Source organism: Trachurus trachurus (assembly GCF_905171665.1).
Source record: "Trachurus trachurus genome assembly, chromosome: 23".
NCBI classification, from domain to species: Eukaryota; Metazoa; Chordata; class Actinopteri; order Carangiformes; family Carangidae; genus Trachurus; species Trachurus trachurus.
The window spans coordinates 2,580,794-2,602,472 of NC_139912.1; the positions used below are offsets into that span (position 1 = coordinate 2,580,794).

General features: G+C 38.1%; 1 protein-coding gene across 1 annotated transcript; it reads right to left on the reverse strand.

Moving 5' to 3' along the window:
• Positions 1–91: 91 nt before the first annotated feature.
• Positions 92–20,470, reverse strand: LOC311006678 (bestrophin-3-like). The gene is made up of 14 exons (XM_083999571.1): positions 20,340–20,470; positions 19,170–19,357; positions 16,706–16,800; positions 14,763–14,850; positions 13,852–13,997; positions 11,446–11,600; positions 8,689–8,766; positions 7,588–7,740; positions 6,441–6,521; positions 5,292–5,443; positions 4,989–5,079; positions 4,040–4,158; positions 3,250–3,522; positions 92–924 (listed from the first exon to the last, which is right to left on the reverse strand). Exons 2-14 carry the CDS (start codon positions 19,319–19,321, stop codon positions 558–560), a joined length of 1,950 nt encoding a protein of 649 aa, XP_083855697.1. The 5' UTR covers positions 19,322–19,357; positions 20,340–20,470; the 3' UTR covers positions 92–557.
• Between the last annotated feature and the right edge of the window lie 1,209 nt (positions 20,471–21,679).

A 21,679-nucleotide genomic window follows, 5' to 3' on the forward strand; every position in this document is an offset into this window, starting at 1 on the left:
GAGTAGCAGCAGATACATGTTCAGTCACATTAATAAGAACAGACATAAATAACAGTCATCACAGACAGACAGAGGATTTTGTTCTGGAAAATATTTTGTTCTAGAAACCTTTAGAGTCCTGAGTACCAGTACTTTAGAGTTGATACTCACCTGTAGTTCCTCTAACGGCCACTAGATGGCTCCACAACAAGTTAAACTCATTTAGCTTTTTCAAGTGTGCATTGTTTCTCCATTATGAAAATATTAAGGCATGGAGACGCTCTTTGTCTTCAATGACCAGAAGTTGTTGCTTGATCTTTCCACCTTTTTTTTTACCAAGTGTAGATATTTGTCTCCAATAACAAAGCTGGAAACAAGCAATAAACCACATTTCTAGGCTTCAAAACATTGTTGGTTGACATGTCCAGTTTCCCAAAGATTTGTTGGTTGAAAGCACCAACAATAAGCGACGTAGAGCATTCCTCTTGGCCAAAGTTGAGTAATGCCGTTTCTTGCTCCGTTTCTGGCTCGGTTTGGTTCTGCTGGGGTGATGTTACGTCTCTCTGAGTGAGCGGTTTTCACTTCTTTTCCGAACTCTGTGACTGGGAGTCGTCGCTTTTGACTTCGTCGTTGTTGTTGGTTCTTTCCGTCTCACCGTCATCAGTCCCCTGGAAGTTGTGATCGTACTCAGGATCGGGGATCTGCAGAGTGTCCGGAGTCGGAGCGGGCGATCTTCTGGACTGGAATCGAGCCAGGCCTCGTCTCCGCCTCCCCAGGGCCTTGGGGCTCGGCAGACTGCGTACCGACGCCTTCGACGACTGTCTGGAGAACTGGAGAGAGAACTGACGACCCCGGGGCCGGATTTGTGGCGGGTTTTGGGAAGTCGTCCAGCGGAATTCCTTTGGTCCCAGTTGAGTGGGTGAATAACAGATGGAAGAGCGGGACCTGGAAGTGACAGGACGGGGAAGTCAAGGAGCAAATAGAGGTATAACTAACAAATAGACTATGGTTGTTAGAGATTTATTTAAAGGGATACGCCAACATTTCTTTTCATGTCTTGCCTCACTCCTGATTCCATGACCAGCAGATAGACACTATCCTTTCGACTGTGCGTGCAGTAACAAGGGAGATACGGGCAGAGCTGGCGCACCGCTAATTAGCTTAGCTCAAACACTGGAAGTGTATGGGTAGTGTTAGCCTGCCTCCACCTAAAGTCGCTAATTAGCTTAGCTCAAACACTGGAAGTGTATGGGTAGTGTTAGCCTGCCTCCACCTAAAGTCATCAGAGAAACTCTTCAGCAACTCTAAACGGAAACCGGCGGGCCGATCTTCATCTCAGAGCTGACAAAACTCTCCGGTAAGGCATCTTGAGCGGTCAAATGCCGCTAACGGGACGAGATCGGTCAAAACGGAGGATTCAAGCAAAGACGGTTTATTTTGGTTCAAGCTAGCTACATCGAGGGTAGGTTAGCTTCCTATTTCAAAGTAAAAGCACAAATTCTATCGTCATGGTTTTCTGTATGTAAAGGGCAACGGGTGTTTTATTTTGTGAAAGTAACCGGAAGTGCGTTGGTCACAACGGCTAGCTTGAGTAGCGCCGAATTCGTCCGAACAAAATTGTAAACAGCTGGGGTCTCATTTATAAAACTGTGCGTGGGATCGTTACTAAAAGTGTACGTACGCCCAAAAGCCAAGTTTTGCGTGCGCCAGTAAATATTCAGACTTATAAAACCCTGCGTACGCACACTTGCAAGCAAACTTCCCTTTATAAATCACAGAGTTCCTACAAGTGTGCGCACCTGAATCGGCTTCACGTTCCGCCCTGTACACGCCCTGTTTTAACCGTAGAAGGTCAATGCAAACCACCACATGAATGCGATCTGCATGTCAATGAGCCTGACGTGCTGTTGTTCTGTCGGTGTTGTGAATCAGCTGCAGGTGTGAAAGTGGCGACGTGACGTGTTGCTGCAGCTGTTAACGGCGTCAGCGGCTCAGAGGGCACGCGGTGTTGTTTTGGTGCGCTGCCTCTCACATGCTGGACCCGGTTCGGCACATAGTTACAACAATGACAATAGTTCTAATCTGAAACGAGTTATTAACCCTTCGTCTCCCTCTCCCTCCTTTCTCCTCCCGCGGTGCCGTGGTGCAGAATTACGCACGGGGCTCACTGTATTATGTACAGTAATTAGACTGATCGATAAAACTTTGAATAATTAGCAGAATCAGTTACATTCTGAGGAATGATCAAACATGACACTTCTCTTGATAACAAGAAAAGAGAATGTAACAATTGTGGGAACGATTAGCTACTGGATTTTTTTTCCCAGGGTTTGAGATTTAATTGACTCCCGATCATATGTTCACACAGTATCATAGGAACATATAGTTATTTACACCATGTATTTATCCCATGCAGCCGCGCCTCCTCTCCTCCTCCTGCGCTCTGGGAGTGAACAATATGACGGAGAGACGGTGGTGATTAAATATAGAGAAGGAATTTTGATTTTGAATTTTAAGTTAGATTCTAAGAAGATGTTTCTGAAACATCAGTCCGATGCAAAATAAGGGCGCTGTTGAATTAAATCACCGTGGCAACATGGATCTAACGCATACGGGTTGAAATGAAATGTGTGACGGCCGATAATAAAAACATAATCGTTCTTCTCAATCATCATTTCCTGAGTCTGACTTCAGTTCACCACCACACCGTCTGTGTCGCCAATTCCCCTTTTCCTCCAAACCATGCGTACGCATGGGTCAGAGTTTGCTTAGAGCTGCGCACATTCTCCCGTCAAGTTAGTTTTTTATAGATCACAACCTTGGCGTGAAAAGTCACGTACGCCACTTTCAGCCCCGTTTTGTGCGTACGCAACGGTTATAAATGAGACCCCTGGTATTTAGACAAATTAACGACACACTGCTGATCTAAACGGCTACTTTCTCGCCTAAACATGTTTGAAATGTTGATAAAGTGATATATTTACAGAGTTTAGAGCTAAAATGAAATCAGCTTCTGACTGCTGATTTCGGCTCGGGTAGGAGGCAGGCTAACACTACCTATACACTTCCAGTGTTTGAGCTAAGCTAATTACGGGCGATACGGCTCTATCTCCCTTGTTACTGCACACACAGTCGAAAGGATGGTGTCTATCTGCTGGTCATGGACTCGGGAGTGAGGCAAGACACGAAAAAAAAATGTTGGCGTATCCCTTTAAAACCATTATCCCCAAACCAAGAAGTTATTACTGGAAAGAATACTGAATGAATCACCTCGGGGTTTCCAGGCCTGCTGTGTCCTCGGTCGGGGAACGATCAAACCCGTTCTGAGCTTTTTCTGCATCTGCGTTTCTAGAAGAAGAGTCCCCGTTGAGACGAACGCCACCAAACGGCGGGCTGACGACGAGCCGGGGGAAAACAGCCGAGGCGGGTGAGCCTTCAGGGGAGGGAGGGTTGCTGCTCACCTCCCTCAGGGTGGACAGGGTGTCCATGGAGGAGGGGGGATTGCCCAACGAGGAGGGGGCAGCCCCATCTGAACGATTGAGCCTGGATGGGATGAAACACAGGATGAAGAACAGGAAGTAGGAAGCACACTGCAAAAGCTCAAAATCTTTCCAAGAATATTTGTCTTATTTCTTGTCAAAATGTCTAATTTCTAGTCTAAACTAATCTCTTTTCACTCAAAATAAGAACCATCACCTAAAAATGAACTTGTTTTTAGATAATTTCCATTTGTTTCAAACAAATTTTCACTTGAAATAAGTAGAAAAATCTGCCAGTCAAAGCAAGTTTTTTGTGCTTGTGATAAGGAAGAAAAACTTGCTCCACTATCAGATTTTTCTACTTATTTCAAGTAAAAATATGCTTGAAAGAAGTAAAAAGTGTCTAAAAACAAGCTACTTTTTAATGTGACGAGTCTTATTTTAAGTAGAATGAGATTTGTTTTGACTAGAAATTAAATTTTGACTAGAAATAAGACAAATATTCTTGGTAAGATTTTGAGTTTTTGCAGTGCAGTGGGAACTACAGCTGGAAGCACCGGTAGAGATCAACGCTGCTGCACCTGAAGTCTGGGAAGAAGCTTCCTGTTGCATCACTGCTGTGCCGCTTGATGACGGGCCGGGGGGGTCGGAGGTCAGGAGGCTCCTGAACGCTCAGCAGCCGGCGGACTCGACCAAGGACCTGCAACGTTTTTGGGTAACCCTTTAATTTACAGGCTGCAAATTACGTGATAATGTCAAGAAATATCCTAGAAATAACAGGCAATTTCATAAAGGCAAAAGATTACTCATGCTTTTCATGCTTTGAATTTTTTGGGAAAGGCCAGAATTTTTCTCGACGAAGTCCTCGCAATTGACCGTTATTTCTTGGCTGTTTCTAGACATTATGACGCAATTAATTGTTATTTCTTGGATATTTCTTGACATTATCACGTAAATTAAAGCGTTACCCATTTTGTCTGTGTCATACACTGCAAAAACTCAAAATCTTTCCAAGAATATTTGTCTTATTTCTTGTCAAAATGTCTCATTTCTAGTCAAAATTAATCTCTTTCCACTTAAAATAAGACTCATCACCTACAAATTAACTTGTTTTTAGTTAATTTTCACTTGTTTCAAACAAATTTTCACTTGAAATAAGTAGAAAAATCTGCCAGTGAAAGGAAGTTTTTTGTGCTTGTAATAAGAAAGAAAAACTTGCTCCACTGTGAAATTTTTCTACTTATTTCAAATGAAAATAGACTTGAAATAATTCAAAAGTGTCTAAAAACAAGCTACTTTTTTATGTATAACTATGTATGTATATGTATAAATATACATATTTTTAGGTATAATGAGATTTGTTTTGACTAGAAATTACATTTTGACTAGAAACAAGACAAATATTCTTGGTAAGATTTTTAGTTTTTGCAGTGTATGGCTCTGATTTGTTTATGGATAAATAAAACTACACAGGAAGAAGAACGAGAACTTGTTGGTGGAGTTACAGTATAATAAAAAGTGGTGTATTACCGACTCTTGGCGTCGAGGCAGATGAAGATCCTGTTGCCGTGGACGACTGTCGCTAATGTCGACCTCATCAATGTGGAGAATGTCTGAGAGTCTGGAAGACACGTTAGATAAAGGTTTTTCATTTTGCTGATAAAACTGTTGTATCACATATTACACTAACACAACATGACTGATCATTACGAAACACAACAGTTCTCTCCACGGTGATGCTGGACGGCACAACACCCCTCACAGCTTTACTGCAACTGCTACCATCCCACTGAAAACTGGCTTAAACCAATCAGCTTTCTGTCTGATATTGACCCCATGTCAGTGGTGGAGCCGAGGAACGATGGGATGCAGTAGTCGGCAGCAGCCAGTGTGTACGGTGGACGAGCGTCGCAGTCGTTCCAGTAGATGTCTTTGGTCATGTGAGGAAGGTTCATGTGCAGCTCGTCCACGGCCAGCAAGGACACCTGGAGGGACAGGTGGACAGGAAGTGACCGGTTGGTTGGCTTGTTTGCTTTATTGATTGATAAGCATTAAGTATTCTGTCATGTATCTTCCTATATGTAGTAACCAGATAGTTATTACATAGTAACCAGATAGTTAAAGTGATTCGTTTAATGAATCCTGTTCCTTAATACTATGTATTGCTAATGCCCTATGACGGCAGCACTAAGAACTGATTATATTATGAGCACTACACTGCAAAAACTCAAACTCTTACCAAGAATATTTGTCTTATTTCTTGTCAAAATGTCTAATTTCTAGTCAAAACTAATCTCTTTCCACTTAAAATAAGATTCATCACCTAAAAATCAACTTGTTTTTAGATCATTTTCACTTGTTTCAAACAAATTTTCACTTGAAATAAGTAGGAAAATCTGCCAGTGAAAGCAAGTTTTTTGTGCTTGTAATAAGGAAGAAAAACTTGTTCCACTATCAGATTATTTCAAGTGAAAATATGCTTGAAAGGAGTAAAAAGCGTCTAAAAACAAGGCACTTTTTAATGTGATGAGTCTTATTTTAAGTATAATTAGATTAGTTTTGACTAGAAATGACATTTTGACTAGAAATAAGACAAATATTCTTGGTAAGATTTTGAGTTTTTGCAGTGTAACTACCTTGTGCCACCGCAAACGTGTGTTATGGCCTTACAAATGTATATTTATTAATGTGAATTGAATGTGTCCTTGGTCTTTTGGTGCTATCGCAAATGTGTGTATTGTCTTACAAATGTATTTTTATTAATATGTTTTTGGTATTTTACCTCATTGTTGCTTTTTTTAAGGTTGCCTTTTATCATCAGGCAGAGCAGAGGGACTGGCGATAAAAACTAGCTTTTTTTTAGCTAACTCAGGTGCATTTACATTTGTTTTTTACAATGTTTTATTAATGTACATTGTCCCTTGTCAATAAATTAAACTGAAACTGAAACTGATTGATTGATTGTTGCAGCGATCAGCCGACCTGAAGGTTCCTGTCGATGATCCAGTTTGCTTCAAAGTCGTCGTCGTCTTCTCCAAACGGGTTGATCAGCTGCTCCGCCACCTGTCAATCACACACACACACACACACACACACACACACACACACACACACACACACACACACACACACACACACACACACACACACACACACACAGAGCAGAACTCTTGTAAAAGTCGGGATCGTCGTCTGAAACAACTTTAGCCTCAGCGCTTGTGACGCCTTTTTTTCCGCTGCAGCATTTCTGGCTCACATCCACCACATAAGTTATTAATAACATTATATGGTGTGTTATTAATATAACAGAACAAGGTTGAGACAGGTCAAACCACAGGCCTGTTCATGCCTCAGCAGGAAAACAGGAGAGAGTCATTTGATTTGCAGAGGGTTGATATATATTCTGGGCTTTTTTGTTGTTGCTGTTGCAGATTTTTACCTGGATGTTTTTTGTAAAATGTGCAAAGTCATAAATCTCAACACTATAAATACGTATATGTCTGATATTTTGCATCAAGATCTATACGTTAAATCCTGAAAGACACAGTTAGGGAATGTTGCTGGATGCTCATTGTAGTTTTTAACAAATAAACAAGAGGAAATACACTGTAAAAACTCAAATGTCCTATCAAGAATAGGCTATTTGTCCTATTTCTAGTCAAAATGTCATTTCTTGTCAAAACAAATCTCATTATACTTAAAATAAGACTCATCACATAAAAAGTAGCTTGTTTTTAGACACTTTTTACTTCTTTCAAGCATATTTTCACTTGAAATAAGTAGAAAAATCTAATAGTGGAGCAAGTTTTTCTTTCTTATTACAAGCACAAAAACTTGCTTTCACTGGCAGATTTTTCTACTTATTTCAAGCGAAAATTTGTTTGAAACAAGTAAAAATTAACTAAAAACAAGTTAAGTTTTAGGTGATGAGTCTTATATTAAGTGGAAAGAGATTAGTTTTGACTAGAAATTAGACATTTTGACATGAAACAAGACAAATATTCTTGGAAAGATTTTGAGTTTTTGCAGTGTAAAAAGGTTTCAGTGCAGAAAGATGAGGTGTATGTATAGGACAGTATAGTACACTGTTGTTGGTCTGGTTGTGGGATGTTGTTGTTGTTCACCCCACCTTCAACCAGCCAGCGTAGAAGAAGAACTGGAGCAGAGTGAAGACGGGGACGTAAAGGTCGAGCTCGTGGCCCGCTGGACCCTTCTCGGGGTCGAGAAACTGTCGACCAATCAGACAAGCGAAGAAAAAGGTGTAGACGGCGAGAGTGACGACCTGAAGGGGAAAAACAGAAAGAAGAGAGAGAAATCAAATGCGATTGAATTAATCTCAATAAAATGAAATTAACTTTCCATCTCATAATTATGTCTTTTTAATGTCATATTTTATATTCATCATGCTCTGTTCATGGTTTTAATTTTAGTTTTTTTAGTTTTTCTTGTTGTTTTATTTACTTACAGAGTTGGGCTTACACATTTATGATTTGAATCTTGCGCATAGAGACACTTTTGGAGTAGATCATGAGACTGTGAGACCCCTCACACGCTTGGCCACTTAATCCATGCTTGCACACTATACGCAAATAGCCTATATGTTCCGCTGGCAAAATGTCACCAAAGTGTGTGCGTAACGAAGCGCACTGAGCCACACTGCAAAAATTCAAAATCTTACCAAGAATATTTGTCTTATTTCTAGTCAAAATGTCATTTCTAGTCAAAATAAATCTAATTATACTTAAAATAAGACTCATCACATTAAAAAGTAGCTTGTTTTTAGACACTTTTTTTTACTTTTTTCAAGCAAATTTTCCACTTTAAATAAGTAGAAAAATCTGACAGTGGAGCAAATTTTTCTTTCTTATTACAAGCACAAAAAACTTGCTTTCACTGGCATATTTTTCTCCTTATTTCAATTGAAAATTAGTTTGAAACAAGTGAAAACTGTCTAAAAACAAGTACATTTTTAGGCAATGAGTCTTATTTTAAGTGGAAATAGATTAGTTTTGACTAAAATTGAGACATTTTGACAAGAAATAAGACAAATATTCTTGGAAAGATTTTGAGTTTTTGCAGTGCAAGTGTGGAGAAATGGGACAGGCTCTCTCTCTCTCTCTCTGGAGGAGATTCAAGGCTGTGATTCGGTTACACTAATGATGGAGGATGATCATGATTAGATGATTAGATGAGCTACATCCGTTGTGAAGATGCAGCATGCAGGGCCGACCTGTGTGTAGACCAGAGGGATGCCGACCCAGTCGTAGCCGAAAAGAGTTGCACACCAAGTCCTGAAGCGATTCATCTCCTGGACAGAGAAAAGAAGAGACAGAAATTCAATAGGCTTGTCAGTTTGGCACCGGCTTCTTACCCACACTGCAAAAGCTCAAAATCTGTCCAAGAATATTTGTCTTATTTCTTGTCAAAATAGTCTAAACTAATCTCTTTTCACTCAAAATAAGAACCGTCACCTAAAAATGAACTTGTTTTTAGATCATTTCCATTTGTTTCAAACAAATTTTCACTTGAAATAAGTAGAAAAATCTGCCAGTGAAAGCAAGTCTTTTGTGCTTGTAATAAGAAAGAAAAACTTCCTCCACTGTCAGATTTTTCTACTTATTCCAAGTAAAAAATATGCTTGAAATAAGTAAAAAGTGTCTAAAAACAAGCTACTTTTTAATGTGATGAGTCTTATTTTAAGTAGAATGAGATTTGTTTTGACTAGAAATTTAATTTTGACTAGAAATAAGACAAATATTCTTGGTAAGATTTTGAGTTTTTTGCAGTGCACCCCATCCCAGATTTCTCCAACTCAACAGGCTGATTGGAAAAAGAGTATTGCCCTCCCCTGTGGGAGCTAGCGAGTTGCTGAGTGTCACGTTACCTACATGTCTGGCTTATGTGGTCACAGACTAACAGGGACCGGGGCTCAAATTGGTTTTGAAGGATGGCACGAGTGTGTTTTTCAACGCTTAAGAGCCTCTTTCCCTCTGACAGGATGTTTTATACCCTAATGGGGAAACTTTCATGTTTCACTTCAGCACTAATCTCACATCAGAGCAGCACTTCAGGCCCAGTTCTGCCCCTCTGCTCCTCCCAAATTATGTTTTTGGGTACTTTAATTGCACTTGTAAAAAATTAACACGATGCTAACACTGCAAAAACTAAAAATCTTACCAAGAATATTTGTCTTATTTCTAGTCAAAACAAATCTCATCATACGTAAAATAAGACTCATCACATTAAAAAGCAGCTTGTTTTTAGACTCTTTTTACTTCTTTGTAGCATATTTTCATTTGAAATAAGTAGAAAAATCTGATAATGGAGCAAGTTTTTCTTTCAAGCACAAAAATGGCAGATTCACTGGCAGATTTTTCTACTTATTTCAAGTGAAAATACGTTTGAAACAAATGAAAATTATCTAAAAACAAGTTTGTTTTTAGGTGATGAGTCTTATTTTAAGTGAAAAGAGTTTAGTTTTCACTAGAAATGAGACATTTTGACAAGAAATAAGACAAATATTCTTGGAAAGATTTTGAGTTTTTGCAGTGAACAGACAATGATCAATAAAAGTTTATACATATAGGCTATATAGTATATATGAGAGATTTATATGTTTCTGTCTCAACACATTCATTTATTAAGTTGAGGACTCAAACTGTCCTTTTGTGAAACATCTGGCAGCAGCATCTGCACACTGTGAAGCCGCTTTAGCAGCGAAGCAGCAGCCGTGGTGTTTTGTCATCGTCATAAGTCCTGAGTGTGTTTGGGTGATAACGGCTCTTCAGCCCAATCTGCATACAGAGTGGAAATCCTCTGTAGAAACAGCCTGTTTGCTTTTAATCAGGTACAAACCAGCCCAGACTGTGTTCCCGCTGCTAATCACAGCTCTGCTGCGCTAACAGTTATAATTACATTCAGTCTCAAGTTTTGCTTTAGTTAAGTTTAGTTTGAGTTTCTGTTATTAAAAACTTTTTTTGTGTGTGTTACAGAGTTTTAGGAGCCAAAGTTGACTGTGGTTTTGTTGGGGAGAATACGTCAGTCCGACTACCCATTAATCCGACTCGTTCTAGAGGGCTATGGTCAGGTTTAGAGTTAGGTTTAGGGTTAGGGTTACTTAAGTCGGAGAAATGGGAGGCTGGACTAATGGACGCAAAAATATAGAAATGTATGGTAGAAAAATTTCTGGGAAAAAGCTGGTACAATTTCTCCAAAAATGTTTATAGCCTACAAAAAGAGGTAAAAATTCTCCAAAAAAAAAAAAAAACTAGAAAAAAGTGGTAACATTTCTAAAGAAATTGTTTTTTCAAAAAAAAATTCTAGAAAAAGACAAGTAATTTCTCAAAAAAAAAAAAAACTCTAGAAAAAGCAGTAAAATTTTTGAAATTTCAAAAAAGTTCAAACATTTTCTAGAAAAAGACGAAGAATTTCTCAAAAAAAGTTTTTAAAAAAAATTCTAAAAGAAGCAGTAAAATTTTTGAAATTTCAAAAAAGTTCAAAAATTTTCTAGAAAAAGACGAAGAATTTCTCAAAAAAAGTAAAAAAAAAAATTCTAGAAAAAGCAGTAAAATTTTTGAAATTAAAAAAAAAAATTCTAGAAAAAGCAGTAAAATTTTTGAAATTAAAAAAAAAAAATTCTAGAAAAAAGACGGAAAATTTCAAAAGAAAAAAAAAAAGGTTAAAAAGATTCTAGAAAAAGCAGAAATTAAAAATTTTTTTTTGCTGGGACACTGATCTGATTTATTGATTTCTTGTCAATTAAATGAGCAAATAATCAATTTTTAGCACAGGTCAAGTATTTTGACTGGCATAGTTTTGTTTCTATTAATGTTTTATATTTTGTTTGTGTGTGGAAGTTACATTGTGTTAGCTTGGATAAGTTGGTCAAGTCTTGAGTCTTAAATGATTTTGTTATTTTTGTGTGTGAAAACATTCACACGTTCCAGTTGTGACAGAGAATATGAACTAATGTGAAGCGGTCGGTCACATTGAGGATGTTCTGCAGGTCGATGCTGTCCTGGATGCGTCCCTCCTGTCGAGCCTTCGACGCCAGGTTGGTGAACCAGACCACGGGGATCCAGTACTTCAGGTGAGGGGAGCGGATGTTCTCAAACATCTTCCGCTCCTCTGGAGTCATGAAACCTACAGGAGGAGAGACGACAGGTAGAAACTCTGAGATATGAACCATCTGCACTGCAAAAAATCTAATATCTTACCAAGAATATTTGTCTTATTTTTAGTCAAAATGTAATTTCTAGTCAAAACAAATCTCATTCTACTAAAAATGAGACTCATCACATTAAAAAGTAGGCTAGCTTGTTTTTAGACACTTTTTACTTCTTTCAAGCAGATTTTCACTTGAAATAATCTGACAGTGGAGCAAGTTTTTCTTCCTTAATACAAGCACCAAAAACTTGCTTTCACTGGCAGATTTTTCTACTTATTTCAAGTGAAAATTTGTTTGAAACAAGTGAAAATGATCTAAAAACAAGTTAATTTTTAGGTGATGAGTCTTATTTTAAGTGGACAGAGTTTAGTTTTGACTAGAAATGAGACATTTTGACAAGAAATAAGACAAATATTCTTGGAAAGACTTTGAGTTTTTGCAGTGTGTGGTGGATTTATGGGCTGTCTCATTTCTAGTCTAAACTAATCTCTTTCCACTTAAAATAAGACTCATCACCTAAAAATGTACTTGTTTTTAGTAGATTTTAACTTGTTTCAAACTAATCTTCACTTGAAATAAGTAGAAAAAAAAGTTTTTTGTGCTTGTAATAAGAAAGAAAAACTTGCTCCACTATCAGATTTTTCTACTTATTTCAAGTGAAAATAGACTTGAAAGAAGTAAAAAGTGTCTAAAAACAAGCTACTTTTTAATGTGCTGAGTCTTATTTTTAGTATAATTAGGTTTGTTTTGACTAGAAATGACATTTTGACTAGAAATAAGACAAATATTCTTGGTAGGATTTTGAGTTTTTGCAGTGTAGAAACAAACTCCAGCTGTGATCCCATAATGATCTGCTGTAGCCTAGTTTTATTTTTAATGTGTTAATATTCAGTAGAGGTGGGAATCACCAGAGGCCCTCATGCGATACGATTCCTGTGTCTCGATACTTTATATATTGCAAAGTGCTGCGATATATACGGGGTTTATTCACCCAGACTGGACGGAGCGGTAAAGAAACATGTTGGGAGACAAAAGACAGACGGACAGGACGAAGTTATCTGAGGTTTCACAGCCTGAAGGATGAGACAACACGCAGGTCGTCGCCCGAGCTCCTGCAGCTCTAATTGGTCGATAACGAGCCACATCAGACGACGGTTACAGGAAGGACGAGAGAGACGCAGTCGGGAAGAAGCTGAACTCTGCCTGACTTCCTTCATTTCCGAACACACACGACAAACACACTGGAAACATTTTGGAGCCCTGTATTACTGCCAATAATACTAATTATTGATCATTTAAACACCTACTACAAACTTATTTATTTTTTCTAATCTGTCATTACGAATCAACATTCCAGTCTGGCATGTTTTTACCCATCTAACTGAAACATTTACACTTAATATTCAAAGTGATAGTATAGTACTAAGAGGGATATTGAATGTCATCCAGGCCGACTAAAAGTAACAAAATAAACCAATAGACAAATGCATTTGCTGTAAATACATCATCTGCTTATTTATTTTTGGTTTTAAAGGGGGATAGTTCAACATTTTGTCAAATTGGCCCATTGCCATAATCCCTATAGTCATAGCAGTAGGTTCGTTACCTTTAATTATCGGTGCAAGCTGTTTTTAGAACAGCGGAGCAGAGCCGTGAGCTGCTCAGAGCTACGCTACGGAGGCTCATGGGATTTCTTGGTTTCCCTCATCAAACTCATCAAATACACAATCCAACAACTCCACAACGCTCTGGTGGACAAGTTGTGAGCTGCACATTCACCACGCTGTGAGATAATAACACAACGTTAGACAGAGTTGTTTTAGAGGGAAATACAGAGACTGCTTGATGAAAAACTGTCCCTGAAGGCAACGCGCATCAACAGTTTTGCATGAATTTCCCTCTACAACAACTCTGTGTGGTAACGTTGTGTTATTATCTCATAGTGTGGTGAATGTGCAGGTCACAACTTGTCCACCAGAGCGTTGTGGAGTTGTTGGATTGTGTATTTGATGAGTTTGATCAATGAGGGAAACCAAGAAATCCCATGAGCCTCCGTAGCGTAGCTCTGAGCAGCTCACGGCTCTGCTCCGCCGTTCTAAAAACAGCTTGCACCGACAATTAAAAGGTAACAAACCTACTGCTATGACTATAGGGATTATGGCAATGGGCCAATTTCAATTTGCCAAAATGTTGAACTATCCCTTTAATTGCTCTTTGGGGGCTCACCTGCCTCCACCACGTGGTCCATGGTGGGGAAGCGTTTGCAGACGGCCGTGCTGACGGAGCGGAAGATGAGGAGCGACGTCAAGTTCACGTAGCGCACCAACGTCCTGCGGAGGAGGCGGCCATATTCATCTTTACCCTGAACGCAGCTGCAGGAAACACAACCACAGAAAGATTTGTTGGTTTGTACAATGTGACCTTAGTTTGCACTTTAATATACAAAACTGTATGTTTATAAATATGGATTGTTAAAGGGATAGTTCACCCAAAATTCTAATTTCACTCATTATCTCCTCCCCCTCATGTGGACTAAGGGCTGGGAGAAGTTTCAGAGTCCTCCGTGGCTTCTCTGAGTTACAGGGGGTCTCGGCGTAGCAGTGCATGTCCATATGACGGTTGCAAATGGATACCAACTGTCTTCGTAACAAAAAGACACACCAAAAAACATCCAAATACCTCCATGCTGCTCGTATGTAATGTCCGTCTTATATTGAAGCCCCAACATGAGAAATTGTTCAGAAAAAAATATTTCAAGCTTGTTTGTAGCGGAAGCTTCTCAAAGCTCCTCTTCCTAGTTTGTCCAAATCTCGCGAGATTCCGCTACAGACAAGCTTGAAATATGGACTTATTTAATTTTTTTCGGAACAATTTCGCATTTCGGGGCTTCAATACAAGACGGACATTACATACGAGCAGCATGGAGGTATTTGGATGTTTTTTGGTGTGTCTTTTTGTTACGAAGACAGTTGGTATCCATTTGCAACCGTTATATGGACATGCACTGCTACGCCGAGACCCCCTGTAACTCAGAGAAGCCACGGAGGACTCTGAAACTTCTCCCAGCCCTTAGTCCACATGAGGGGGAGGAGATAATGATGATAATGAAATTTGAGTGAACTATCCCTTTAAAGTACCTGGAGATGTGGAACATGAGTCTGTCGGGCCAGGGCAGGTTGACAAACTGGTTCCACCATCGATTCACCACCAGAGTCACATAGAAACCTGCAACACAAACCAGTTCATTCATAAGTTTAATATAAAATGTGTTTTTTTTATTAATAATATGTTAATAATATGTATGATAATAATATATTTGAATAATACAATGTGTTTCTGTGACTATAAAGAGTCGAAAACAAACCAAAAAAATGCAAATATAACATTTTTCCGGGGCTGTTTTCACATGAGGAAACATACAGATAAGTGTGTGTGTGTGTGTGCTCTGTCATTAGCTACACAACACTCATCCTGCTTTTATCCGCTCTCTCTCTGCTCTTTAATGATCTGTTTCCATTAGCCGGCTGCTAATGCTGCTAATGAGGGAACCAAACACTCATCTCTCTGTTTCTCAGGCTGAGCTGCAGCTGCAGTTCAGTTGGGGTTTTATTTTTTGGTTTTTTTTATTTTTATTCTGCCTCTAATTTACATCCATTCATCCATTTTCTTCCACTTATCCGGGTGTGGCCTCGGCGCAGCGGTAACAGTCAGACATCGCTCTCCCTTCCTGGGGGATCGAGAGTCGCTCTCAGACCTGATGGGATGTCTAATCCCTCAGTCTCCCATCATCATTCAATCTTTACTTTATGGACTTTATGGACTTTTGTGGTCTGTAGCTTTTAGTCTCTTACAGGCCACCACCATATCACCATATCCTGAAGTATCTCTGAGCACAACAACAGCCATTTGTCAGTGACTGTGTTTGAGTGTGAAGCCGTCGAGGCCTCAGAGGACTGAGATTATATCAGCCGGTCTCCTCTCTCGTGATAATTAATAACAACAAATCCATAATCACCTGGGATAAGACGCTGTTGTGTGACGGTAAAGGTAAAGTGACTTCAGCTCAGTTAAAGTTTGGTTGGTTTTATCTTCTCAGTGTTTTAGGATCGTCGAAGCTACAAGGCCTCACGTTCACTACTTGTTAATCCAGGTGAAACTTCAGCGCCCAGTTGTTCAAAAGTTGAAATCTGGATCAAAATTATCCAGATTTTGAAATCCCTTTTTTTGCTATCCAGGATCATAATCCGTCTTACTTAGAGCAACATTGGATTGGATCAGTCTGATCCAGATACAAACTTTTCAATATTACCAAATCCAGATGTGACTGTGTATATTGAAGGCTGATAGGTAGGTAAAAAACAAAAAACAAAACAAAAAACAGGTAGAACAGCAGCATGGGGTCACTCAAAGTCTTTTTTTTTTTTTTTTAAATGACCCCATCTGGTCTGGCTTTTTAGATTAATTAAAAAAGCAAATATACAGTACATTATTGTCCCATGTGTTTTTCAAATTCAAACATGAAATTTCAAAATTCAAACTTCAAATTTAAAATTTCACAAAATTATCCAGTATTTGGGGAAGAGTTCTTCAATTGTGGAATAAGCAAAAGTTAACTTTAAATTTATTTGATCACTGTAATCTGGTTTAAAATCAGGTGCAAAATATAAATTAATAAATACATGTAATACTACATAATATATATTGTTTATTTGACCAATTTGAATGGAACTGAAATCACATTTTCAAGATTTGAGCCAATCCATTATCCAAAATCCGATTAGATTACCTTTACAACAACAACCCGTTGAAACCCAACTTCACCTGAGGTTAAATATCCAACCAAAATGGAGAATGATGTAAACTCAGACCTTTCACCCAAAAAATAAATGATGGGATCTACCAATTAAGTTTGATTTATTTACTATAGTTTTCATTTAGTTTAAGAGCTTTCAGTTCTGGTAACTTTTGAAATTCCTTCAAAGTACAAACATTGGTATGTTGGATCACTGTTATATGTCATGTTATAAGTCAAAGCTAAAGAGTAAAAGAAAGATGTCAGCATGGTGGAAAGTGGACGTACCCAGGACGAAGGTGACGGGGATCTGCTCGGCATACTTGTCACAGTACATAGAAAGTTTCTCAAAGAGTCTCTTCTGGTCTTCGGTGAGGACGAACCTGGAGGAGACAGAGACAAAGACGTTCACCACGAGTTGAAGAGTTGAAGCCAAAACTCAGGTGGTGATGAGCTGCAGTTCCTCTAACGGCCACTAGGTGCTGCTCAAACAAAAACAAACTCTGTGAGTGAAATTTGGTTTGGTTTGTCTTATTCTACATTAATTGCGATTTTAATTAAGATTTAAAGAGCTGTCCGTCTCCAGCGGTGGAAACCAACCCTATTGTTATGTTATTACTTCTTTATTTCTAATAGGCTAATAGGCTACATGCTAACCAGCTAGCTCCGATCCAACAAGCCCAACTCTTCGTTTTTCCAATACTGAGTCATTGTAACGTCCAGTCTGTCCTGAAGACGTCTCTTGTCACATCAACAGAAGGAGGTCGAAGCAAAACTTGTAGGCTACATAAACAATTGTGCTATGCTAACGAGCTAGCTCATGAAGCAACAGCAGAACTTCCAAACAGCCAATAACAGCTTATAGCCTATATAAATAAAGGATTTCCCTTTGAAGTGTTTATTATCATCGTCTTATTCTGATAAAATCACCAGCCAGATATTGAATGTTACAGGTTTGGGGGGAAAAAATGATAGGCTACAGCATAATATTGTGATATTTTGCATGGCGATAAATCGGTACAACGACCCAACGTATCGATCTGAACAGACTAGAAGTTTATCTTATTAGAAAAAACTCATGTTAACAAAGTTTTCATCTGGAAACATCATTTGCAGTTGAAAAAAGCGAATAAACCCTGTATATATCTCAGCATTTTGCAATATATATCATATCGAGACACAGGTATCGTATCACAAAATCGTAAAAATAAAACCACTGCAGATCATTATGGGATCACAGCTGGAGTTTGTTTCTACACTGCAAAAACTCAAAATCTTACCAAGAATATTTGTCTTATTTCTAGTCAAAATGTCTCATTTCTAGTCAAAACTAATCTAATTCTACTTAAAATAAGACTCATGTAATTTAAAAAAGTAGCTTGTTTTTAGACACTTTTTACTTCTTTCAAGCAGATTTTCACTTGAAATATTTCAATAAATTTGTTTGAAACAAGGTAAAATTTACTAAAAACAAGTACATTTTTAGGTGATGGGTCGTATTTTAGGTGGAAAGAGATTAGTTTTGACTAGAAATGAGACATTTTGACAGGAAATAAGAATGAATTTTTGCAGTGTAAGGAAATATTGAGACGTACAACTGCAAAGGAAAACATTTATATCATGCAAAAATCTGGTATGATCACTGCAAAAACTCAAAATCTTTCCAAGAATATTTGTCTTATTTCTTGTCAAAATGTCTCATTTCTAGCCCTAGAACACTAACGTTAAAAAAAGTAACATCATCACTAACGTCGGGTATTTTTTACCCGTATAATATACCCATAAAAAAATATTTCTCATCAAAGTATATTAAAATACAACAATACATGGCAAATTGAAGTACATTTCCTCTATTTTCCACTATACAATGTTTCACAAAATGAAAAAAAGGTATCATGGTGACCTTATAAAAAAATTTCCAAAATTTGTGATTTTTTTGGTTTCTTTAACAAAAACTTCCTTTAAAAAAAAACTAATGGAGCTGGGACTTTGTCCTTCAGACCACCCATTTGTTGGACATTTGAGCTTTATTTGGTGGAGTAAAAAGAAAAAAGAAAAATTTTCAGCATCACCAGAAATGGTCGCCAGATTTAGATACATAAACACTAACGTCGGGTGAAATCCACCCGAACATGTGCCTGCTGAAAAAACTAGGGATGGGAGCAGGGTAACATGCCTACTTTCAATGACGTCAGTGAGCAGTATGAAGCTACCCAGGGACCCATGAAACTCAGACAACAGCAACATAATGAAAATTATGAAATAATAATTTCACGGGTGAAAATCACCCGACGTTAGTGTTCTAGGGTTAATCAAAACTAAACTCTTCCCACTTAAAATAAGACTCATCAACTAAAAATGTACTTGTTTTTAGATCATTTTCACTTGTTTCAAACTAATTTTCACTTGAAATAAGTAGAAAAATCTGCTGGTGAAAGCAGGTTTTTTGTGCTTGTAATGAAAAACGTGCTCCACTATCAGATTTTTCTACTTATTTCAAGTGAAAATCTGCTTGAAAAAAGTAAAAAAAAAGTGTCTAAAAACAAGCTACTTTTTATGTGATGAGTCTTATTTTAAGTATAATGAGATTTGTTTTGACTGGAAATGACATTTTGACTAGAAATAAGACAAATATTCTTGGTATATATGAGTTTTTGCAGTGTTTTAGGTGCTGTGCATGTGTTAGTGTGTGTGTGTGTGTGTGTGTGTGTGTGTGTGTGTGTGTGTGTGTGTGTGTGTGTGTGTGTGTGACCTGTATACGAGGCTGAGGGCGGTGTAGAGCAGCACGAACAGCATGAACTCTCGGTACAGCAGCTTGTAGATGCTTCCCTTCCAGCGCAGCAGCAGCCGGTGGAAACTGAAGAAGGTGGCGTTGGCGACTTTACTGGAGTAGGTGACGGTCATCCTGAGACTGACGGAGCGACAGGTGTCTGCTCACACCTGAACAAACCAAAAGCAGCAGCACTTTCTTTTCTATTTTTTTTTCATTTCATTTCGATTTATTTCATTCATGGTTTACATCCTCACATGGTTGCACATATTTACATAATGTACACATTGTCACCATGAATGAAAAGGAGCAGGATGAAGAAAACGTATAGTAGCTACACTGCAAAAACTCAAAATCTTATCAAGAATATTTGTCTTATTTCTAGTTGAATTGTAATTTCTAGTCAAAACAAATCTCATTCTACTTAAAATAAGACTCATCACATTAAAAAGCAGCTTGTTTTTAGACACTTTTTACTTCTTTCAAGCAGATTTTCACTAGAAAAATCTGATAGTGGAGCTGAAAGTTTTTCTTTTTTATTACGAGCACAAAAAAAAACTTGCTTTCACTGGCAGATTTTTCTACTTATTTCAAGTGAAAATTTGTTTGAAACAAGTGAAAATGATCTAAAAACAAGTACATTTTTAGGTGATGAGTCTTATTTTAAGTGGGAAGAGATTAGTTTTGACTAGAAATGAGACATTTTGACAAGAAATAAGACAAATATTCTTGGAAAGATTTAGAGTTTTTGCAGTGTACCTGCCTCTCTCTGTTGTTACAATTACATTGGCTTACTATCAATACCAATATTATACTCTATTTCAAAATATTAAGAATGATGAAACATAGTAATGACAAGAAAACATTTTCTCTTTCTCCTTCTTTTTTGTAGATGCTTATCTTTTCTTTTTTAAACATTTTCTTAAACTGAGACATAGCCTACTTGTACAACTTTTCAATTCCTTGCTTTGTGAATGCCATAGGCTACTTTTACACCTGCACCAGAAATACACATTTGTTTTAAGCTTAGCCTTGCAAATGTATGTTTAAAATCAAGCTTCAGTCTGTTTTATCCTCTTCCTCCAGTTTAAACAAGCTTTGTAAATGTTAAAGTTGCTCTAAATGAACTCGTTTCCGATGTGTTTTACTCACAGAAGAACTCACAGTCGTCTTGACTTCTCCTCACCGGTGCTTTTCTTTCATCAGGCTTCTTCTTTCCTCATTTGTTTTTGCCAAGTGCCAACAACAAGCCGCTGCCACCGCCCCCTCCATCTCTCTTTCTCTCTATCTCTATCTCTCTTTCCCTCCCACTCTCTCTCGCTCACTCTTTCTCTCCACCATGATGCTGTCCAGTTGCCCAGTAATGCCAGGCAGCAACACACACACACACACACACTCACACAGGTCCAGAGTTATATTGATGAGCTGGAGAGCTAAATGTAGTCATGTTTCAGCTGTGTGTGTGTGTGTGTGTGTGTGTGTGTGTGTGTGTGTTGAGGTAAACACGTATAAACAGAAACAGAAACGTTAGGCTATATCAGACGAGAGATGGTGATGTCATCGCAGTGAGTTCAGACCAACCAGTTTGACAGAGGAGCAGCGTTATTATTATTAATTTTGTTTTGTTTGCTCTTTTTAATTTAAACTAATAAAAGAAAGAACATAACAATGATTAATTAACCCTGAACCAGGAAATTAAAAACACAGGAAGGCTAACACAGTCAGATAAATAAATAAAGGAGAGAAATGATTAGGAAAGGCCATGGAGATCTGTTTATTTTACATTTCCCTGAAAGGTGCATAAATTAAAGTTATTATTGTTATTATAATATTATATATTGTTATTATTGTGCTACGACGGAGTATTAGGGCCATATTAATAATAAAAAAAACACAGACCAAAGAAAATAAAGTCATAAATTTACAAGAATAAAGTCGTATTTTTACAAGAATAAATAATTATTCCTCCCTGTTGTCCTCCTGGGTCAAGGAAGGAAGGAAAGAAAGAAAGAAAGAAAGATGGAGGAAGGGAACAGATTGGATCAAGGAAGGAAGAAGAACGAAGGGAAAGAAGGGAGGAAGGAAGTGAAAAGGAGGGAGAAAGGAAGGAAAGAAGGATGGAAAAGGGAACAGATTGGGTCAAGGAAGGAAGAAGAAAGAAAGAAAGAAAGAAAGAAAGAAAGGGAACAGATTGGGTCAAGGAAGGAAGACGAAGGAAAGAAAGAAAGAAAGAAAGGGTCAAGGAAGGAAGAAGAATGAAAGATGGAGGGAAAGAAGGGAGGAAGGAAAGGGAACAGATTGGGTCAAAGAAGGAAGAAGAAGGAATGATGGAGGGAAGGGAGGGAGGAAAGAAAGAAAGGGATCATATTGGGTCAAGGAAGAAGGAAAGATGGGGGAAGAAGGGAGGGGGAAAGAAAGAAAGAAAGAAAGAAAGAAAGAAAGAAAGAAAGAAAGAAAGAAAGAAAGAAAGAAAGAAAATGATGGAGGGAAAG

Coding starts and splice junctions, on each gene's coding strand:
- LOC311006678 (XM_083999571.1), bottom strand. CDS start 19,321: ATGACCGTCACCTACTCCAGTAAAGTCGCCAACGCCACCTTCTTCAGT. Junction 13,998..14,762: donor CTCATGTTCCACATCTCCAG/GTACTTTAAAGG, acceptor TGTTTCCTGCAG/CTGCGTTCAGGGTAAAGATG. Junction 3,523..4,039: donor AGCTTCTTCCCAGACTTCAG/GTGCAGCAGCGT, acceptor CATCCCATCCAG/GCTCAATCGTTCAGATGGGG.